At 40.8% G+C, this 7,182-nt stretch overlaps 2 protein-coding genes across 2 annotated transcripts in view; one reads left to right on the forward strand and one right to left on the reverse strand.

The window, feature by feature from the left end:
• Positions 1-3,006, forward strand: part of lg17h14orf180 (linkage group 17 C14orf180 homolog) — a 24,363-nt gene extending 21,357 nt beyond the window's left edge. Inside the window, exon 8 of the mRNA XM_046308736.1 lies at positions 888-3,006. Within this exon, the coding sequence (XP_046164692.1) occupies positions 888-1,093 (206 nt within the window). The 3' untranslated portion in view covers positions 1,094-3,006. The remainder of the gene's footprint in view (positions 1-887) is intronic.
• LOC124001723 (transmembrane protein 179) lies at positions 2,993-6,861 on the reverse strand. The gene is made up of 4 exons (XM_046308737.1): positions 6,523-6,861; positions 4,790-4,927; positions 4,497-4,575; positions 2,993-4,356 (listed from the first exon to the last, which is right to left on the reverse strand). Exons 1-4 carry the CDS (start codon positions 6,822-6,824, stop codon positions 4,174-4,176), a joined length of 702 nt encoding a protein of 233 aa, XP_046164693.1. The 5' UTR covers positions 6,825-6,861; the 3' UTR covers positions 2,993-4,173.
• Positions 6,862-7,182: the final 321 nt, after the last annotated feature.

Below are 7,182 nucleotides of genomic sequence, written 5' to 3' on the forward strand. Positions count from 1 at the left end.
TCTACTGCACTGGAAGGCCTTGGTCGGCCTGAAACAAGAAACACATTTGTTATCGGACTGACTCAGCTCTATTCCACTGGGTTTTAGAGAATTAAACACTCACTAAATCAAAACGTACTAAAACATGCTTAGTAATACATTGGTGAGTTATACTGCTAAATCTACTGTTCTCCTAATTCTCTATGGGCCACTACTACTGAACCTTACAAAGGGATCTGCATTGTTATGGCTTAGCTGTAAAAGAAAATGAACAAGATACAGTAAAATCCTGTGATTAGATTGTAAAACACTGTCCCTTGTGAATACTGTAGTACTTAATGTAATGCTGAATTTACAAAAAGAACAAACATGAGCAAGCTATTTACACTTCAGGATTAATTATGCATGCAAATAAGGTAGCCTTTTATTTATTTATTTACTTGCTTCTTGTCTACCGGTTTTGCAGACATTCCATACTATGACCGTTTAGTTGGTAAGTCTGTCTGACAGTGGTCCCAAATAATAGCACACTAAGAATATGGAGCAAGTGTCACCCTCATTGACTGGTCATTACTGACTTGTTATACTAAATCTGTGTAAGGAAGACTGTTGAGTGGTGCTTAATATGAGAATTTGCGATCATAGACATTTTAATATTGTACTGTGATGCATGGTTATTCCACCCACTTTTGATATGGCATATTCCAGTCCAGTATCTGGTGTATGGCACTTTTTATACTGTTAATAAAGAGACTGAAAATCAGGCCTTTAGCTACAATGGGGTGGAAAAAAGTGATTTTGGCATCAAGAAAACAACATGCCCCTCACTCCTGAACATGCAGACTGGGAGAGCCTTTACAAATCATAAATCATTCAACAGTTTGTTATTGGTCTCTTTTGGTTCACAGCCTATGACACATCACCGCCCAGCCCCCACCTGGCCCTGTTCACCTGCCTGTTCCTGCTGATGTCACTGCTGGGCGTGGCCATGTTCTGCACGGACCGCCGGCGCCCACAGCGTGTCTGTGAGGAGCTGGAGGCCTCGCTGGCTGTCTACCTGATACACATAAAACAGCTGCTGTGGGGCTGCTGGATCTGGCTAACCATGCAGTGACTGGGACCCACCAGAGGGGGAGGCATGGAGGACTGCATTCACTCTCTCCATTACATGTCCGTTGAGGTGCCCTACCTAGCCTGGTCCCGAGCACCTCAGTCATACGCACGGACTATCTATCTATGGTGTTGAGATGTGCACCCCTACTGCTATGCTCACACCCATATATGGAGAAATGTGTAATCCCAGAGATATTTAGCCTCCATGCCTGTATACTGTACGTACCTAGGTGGTGGGTATGCTACCATGTTCGTTCTGTTGATAAGACATTTTGCACATCAGCAATGTCGATGCTCACTGGTATGCTCACTTAATTGCTACAATAATTTACATGTTCCTTTCTTGGCACAATCTATTGTGAGTGAATGTTTCATGGAATGCCAAATTAATTATATTTATTTAATTACTATGCTATGTCATTTGTGTACTTAAAAGCTAGCTACAGATATGAATGTGTATATACTGTATACTAAGGACTATCACAATATTACGCCTTGTTATTGCACATAATTGAATGTATAAAGTGTGAAAAACTGCTTAGAGTTGGCACAAAACACCCTTACCGTCTAAAATAAGGATTATGGATTGAGTCAAGCACAATGTGACAACCTTCTGAAAAGGATCGCTGACACAGGCACAGGACTGCTTCACTTCACAGTGCCAGGTTAAACTAGCAAATTGACAAAGCCATCTTTCTTTTACAGCATAAATACTGCAGTCCGGCGTTTCCTACCTTGGTCCTTGGGACCCCAAGAGGTGCACGTTTTGTTTTTTTGCCCTAACACTACACAGCTGTTTCAAATGATCAAAGCTTGATGATTAGTTGATTATTTGAATCGGCTGTGTAGTGCTAGGGAAAAATCCAAAAGTGCACCCCTTGGGATCCCGAGGACCGAGTTTGGAAAACCCTGTTGTAGTCGGACTATTTTTATAGGTCAGATCAGTTTTGGGTTCCAAGTTGGGACAAAGATGATAAGACATTCACCACAATAATATGAATACTCACTTTCCTGGGAATGTACTCAAATTCAATGAGTGCTTATGATTTTGACAGTGTACCTCTTGGTAAATGCTAAAATGCCTCAAATAATATCCTCTCTCCTCTAAATTGTATTTATTCTTCCATACTGCATATCTGCATCTACTCAAATATCAAATACTTTTATTTGCTTTAGAGTACATTTTGTAAGGGCTTTTGTTACATTTCTATTTTTTGATTGTGCCAATATTCAGATTTTAATCTTGATGTCAAATGCTTTTAAAGTTAAGGATTATTTGGGAATTGAAAAGTACTTTAAATTAGAGCAAATGTTAATGATGCAAAGTAAAGAAAGGAATCTACATGAATTGAACAGTCCAATGGTCTGTGGTAAGATGCAGCAACATTATGACACTAATTGAATCATCACTGTGGGACCTTCAGTACTTGGAACCATTCAAATATAGAAATTAAAGTCTCTTCTATAAACAGGTCGAGCTTTAAAGGACAAATGTGATGCTTATATATGTGATGCTTATCAAATACCTCTTGATCCGAGCAATAAAACACAAGACATCGTTTCCACTGATACATATTCTTTAAACAGTATAACAGGTTTCAGGGAATACAACTATAAGAAAGAGTTGGTGTTGGAAAAATCTGAGCAATATGATGCAACCAATGTCTGAATGGAGGAGCTACTGAGACTGAAGGTTCCCTTTGCACCATCAAACGGAACTACTATCATTAGCAATACAAATACCCAGCAAGTCAACATGGCTTATTTCTGCACATTTTGGTTAGTAGCTGCATTTCACTGCTGACAATAGGCCTGTGGTCACTTTGAAAGAAGTGCCTTTTAGAAGGATTTTGTAGTTTCTATATTTTGTTATTTATTTGAATTATTTGAAATAAAACTGTCATTGCATACCAAGATCTGTGTGTGTGTGTGTGTGTGTGTGTGTGTGTGTGTGTGTGTGTGTGTGTGTGTGTGTGTGTGTGTGTGTGTGTGTGTGTGTGTGTGTGTGTGTGTGTGTGTGTGTGTGTGTGTGTGTGTGTGTGTGTGTGTGTGTGTGTGTGTAATAAAGTGATGATCCATCTTTCCACACTGCGTACTACATTTCCTCACACACAACAGCACAGAACTGGCCTTGGATAATGAGTTATCCCATCTATGTTACTTATAATTTGTTCACTCACAGTCAATGTTTTTTTGGGGCATGAGGATGGAGGAATATCGGACCCTGTGCCTCATGACCAGCCTGAACTTTTGATGATTATCAGGATGATCAGGTAGACTGATTTATCTAGCTATATGACTCTTAGGCATTTCCTCCTGAGTTCTGTCCCAGTCAACTTAAGTTCATTGACCATACATGTCTCTTACATAGTACAGTTTTCATGTTTACAAAATACTGTTTGGTAATTGTAGATACTGTATAATACACTGCTAAAGCACACATCATACTCTGTTGCTGCACGTAGGCAAGGAAGTCACGCATTACTGAAAGCCTGCACAATCTGAATGTATTGGATTGTTACAAAAAATATATTGCCCAACACCAACAACTACATCCTGCTCACACGTCTAACGTTACATGCACACAGTAAAAAATTAAATAAAAAAGATCCATTTTCACCATCCTTTAACCACCCTGTGTTATCATCTAAGTGCAGCTAAATAGGAAGTCATTTTTAAAAGAAGTCTCTATGTTCCCATTTCTATCCTCATTAAATGGCCTTGATTCTCTGAGCCAATTTACACTCCAGTGAGTGCCTTGAAGGGGAAGACATGTCAGCAGTAACTCATTAACAAATATAAATATAGCAAGTGGACAAGTGGATTGAATCAGCTCCACAATACAGCCGGAATGCCTTTACCCTACGCTTTGCTGTCAACAGCAGCGTTTTCAACTGGTAAATCAGACTGCATATATCTGAGGAGGAGTATATGTAAGCAAGGCATAACAATGCACTCTAATCACAGTTAATGGAATTTCAATTGATGGTATATAGGTTGTCAGGGGCTGGCCTATCTATGATGGCAGTAAGGGTAGGATAAGAGGATATGTTTCAGTGATGTGCACGTGTCCTCTGGGTGTTAGACCATGCCACTCTTCATCTGGTTGGCATCAGAGCCCCGGCGGGACGAGCGTCCCAGCAGCAGCTCCTTCTCGTGGATCAGACTGTCCAAAAGGTCCTCCTGGCGGTAGTTGTGGTAGACCTTGAGGAAGGCCATGACCGTGATACCCATCCACGTCAGCCACGCTGCCCACAGACCAAACTGCAGATAGGAGACATGTTTAACAGATATAATATAGTCACAGGGTCCAACTGGAGCTGGGTCAAATTTGGACAGAAGACTCTGGTACAGTCTCAAGTATCAACATAGTGTATAAGCCTACACATTCGTCTGACCCTTACCTGAGCAATGGCAAACTGGTCATAGAACGAGGAGTTGTCAAGGCCTAACTCCAGATCAGTGTCCTGCAGGTCCTCACAGCTGAAATACAAGTAGAGAGTAAGGTGTGAGCTTAGGAGAATAACTGCTCATATTGTTACTTTGGTCACTGAGATTAGGGGACACAACTAGTCACATTATCATAGGTATACGGTTGGAACTCAATAGTATTTCTAAATCTTGCCACAGACAATCGAAGAGCTTGGGAGACATGTAAAGACAGTGTGAGGTATAGACAGGGTGTTTTGAGTCTCACCTGCTGGACATGCTCCCTCCCTCTGTGATGGCGTCACACCACAGGTTGAAGCCCACACTGACGATGGTGCTGGAGAGGAACACTGTGAACACCACCAGGGAGCTGATCACCAGATTCAGGAAGGCATTGAACAGGGAACTACACTCAGAGAGAGAGAGAGTGAGAGACAGAGAATATACACTGAGTGTACAAAACATTAGATTGACCATGACAATTTTGAACATGAAAAGTTATTAATAAACAAATTAGGCACATTTGGGCAGTCTTGATACCAATTTTTGAACAGAAATTCAATGGTTCATTGGACCAGTCCAAAACATTGCACATACACCTCTGCCATCTAGTGGTCAAAATCTAAATTGCACCTGGGCTGGAATAAAACATTCTGTTCTTTCTCTTGCATTTCAAAGGTAATGGTACAAAAGAAAATACAAAAGAACGGGTTTTTTTTCTTTGTATTATCTTCTACGAGATCTATTGTGTTATATTCTCCTACATTCCTTTCACATTTCCACAAACTTCAAACTTTTTCCTTTCAAACGGTACCAAGAATATGCGTATCCTTGCTTCAGGGCCTGAGCTACAGGCAGTTAGATTTTCGTATGTCATTTTAGGTGATTTTTTTTTTTTAAGTTGCGGATCCTTAAGAGCCTTGAGACAATTGAGACATGGATTGTGCCATTCAGAGGGTGAATGGGCAAGACAAAAGATTTAAGTGCCTTTGAACAGGGTATGCTAGTAGGTGTCAGGCGCACGGGTTTGAGTGTGTCAAGAATTGCAATGCTGCTGGGTTTTTCACGCTCAACAGTTTCCCGTGTGCATCAAGAATGACCCACTACCCAAAGGACATCCAGCCAACTTGACACAACTGTGGGAAGCATTTGAGTCAACATGGGCCAGCATCCCTGTGCAACGCTTTTGACACCTTGTAGAGTCCATGCCCTGACGAATTGAGTTTGTTCTGAGGGCAAAAGGGGGTGCAACTCATTAGGAAGGTGTATAATGTGATTTCTTTAATACCGTCCTTGTCACATTTCCTTAGTGTTGAATTGGATTTGAATTGAAGATGTCTGTGGAGATTGTGGTGTTTTTCTTTTCTTATTCCAACCATCTTGTCAAATGCTTGAGTGGTGGGTTTTATTTTTATTGTGGCTATATGGCGTTTTTTATGGATGCTATGACCAATATAAAGATATTGGTGGCGTAGCTGTATCACACTAATTCATTCATTCTTAGTTTTAGATAGGCCTGCATGTTTTTTTTAAGTGGATGGTCTGCCACTGTTTCACTCTGTCACCTAATGTCAGACCAATGAAATCGTCTGCATTGCACAGTAGTAAAACATGTTATTATAAAGATTGCAGACACATCTCTTTCAGATAGAGTAGCCTAATCCATAAATGCAGTTTCTGTGATTGCAACTCTGTTGATTATAGAGCTACGCAGGGTGATGGGCAAATTGTGCCATAGCAAAAACATACGTTTTTTTTATTCTGTGGGGCCTAGATCTGTAGAAAGGACTCCGAAAAAATATATTAAATGAATGGCTAGCGGGTTTGGTATTTGCAGTATTTAGTCAAGCAGCATCACTGATTATTCGGGCGTGGGAGTGGATGGGCTGCTTGAAACACAACCCATCTCTTTATATCTCTTTCAAAATAATTCAGATAAAATACACACGAAGAAAACATGGACAGTAATGCAGAACATCCACAAATGATTAGGACACTCACTCGTCGTGGCCTTTGCAAAGAAAGAACAGCAGTCTCCATGCCTGCACTGCGGAGAGGACCAGAGATGCTATCCCGACAAAAGTGATGAAACTGCAGGAAGACTCCGGTCCCCACTCCTCAACGATGAAGCGCTGCTTTGAAACTGTGATGTTCTCATTCTGCCACATACCACGCGTGAAAAGCAAGCATTTTCCATGAAAATCCTCCGTGTTTTCGGAGAGAGGCACTACGGAAATAAAGCCAAACACAAACGCCAAAAAATAGAGGATGCATTGCGCGAAAAGTACATTATCGAGGGCCATTTTCCCATATATTTTCTCTTACTGCGTCTGTTGCATCGGCGACTGCGCAGTAGACACTTGAGCGTGGGCGCAGCATCAGCACCATTCACGCTGGAGCAGGCAGCAGTCTCAATGAGTCTAATTTATCTCATATTCTACTAATCGGATAATTCCATAAAACTGGTACGATTTGAACCCCTCTGACCTTTTTAAGTATAGTTTAAGTTTTGGGTCACCGAAATCTAATGTAATATAAACTGAAATGTACCCTGTGAACATTACATTCATTTCAATTTTAATGTCAAAAAATTGCTTGTTTTCAAATGACACCAAGCATTTGTCATGTCCTCTGTAGCCAATAACTATTAACGTTGAATGT

This window comes from Oncorhynchus gorbuscha, linkage group LG17 (genome assembly GCF_021184085.1).
Source record: "Oncorhynchus gorbuscha isolate QuinsamMale2020 ecotype Even-year linkage group LG17, OgorEven_v1.0, whole genome shotgun sequence".
NCBI classification, from domain to species: domain Eukaryota; kingdom Metazoa; phylum Chordata; class Actinopteri; order Salmoniformes; family Salmonidae; genus Oncorhynchus; species Oncorhynchus gorbuscha.

Bases quoted from the DNA above. Each gene is read 5' to 3' on its own strand.
- LOC124001723 (XM_046308737.1), bottom strand. From the start codon at position 6,824: ATGGCCCTCGATAATGTACTTTTCGCGCAATGCATCCTCTATTTTTTG. The intron at 4,928-6,522 runs GTGAGTGTCCTA...CTCTGAGTGTAG, and splicing joins CTTTGCAAAGGCCACGACGA to TTCCCTGTTCAATGCCTTCC. The intron at 4,576-4,789 runs GTGAGACTCAAA...CTTGTATTTCAG, and splicing joins GGAGGGAGCATGTCCAGCAG to CTGTGAGGACCTGCAGGACA.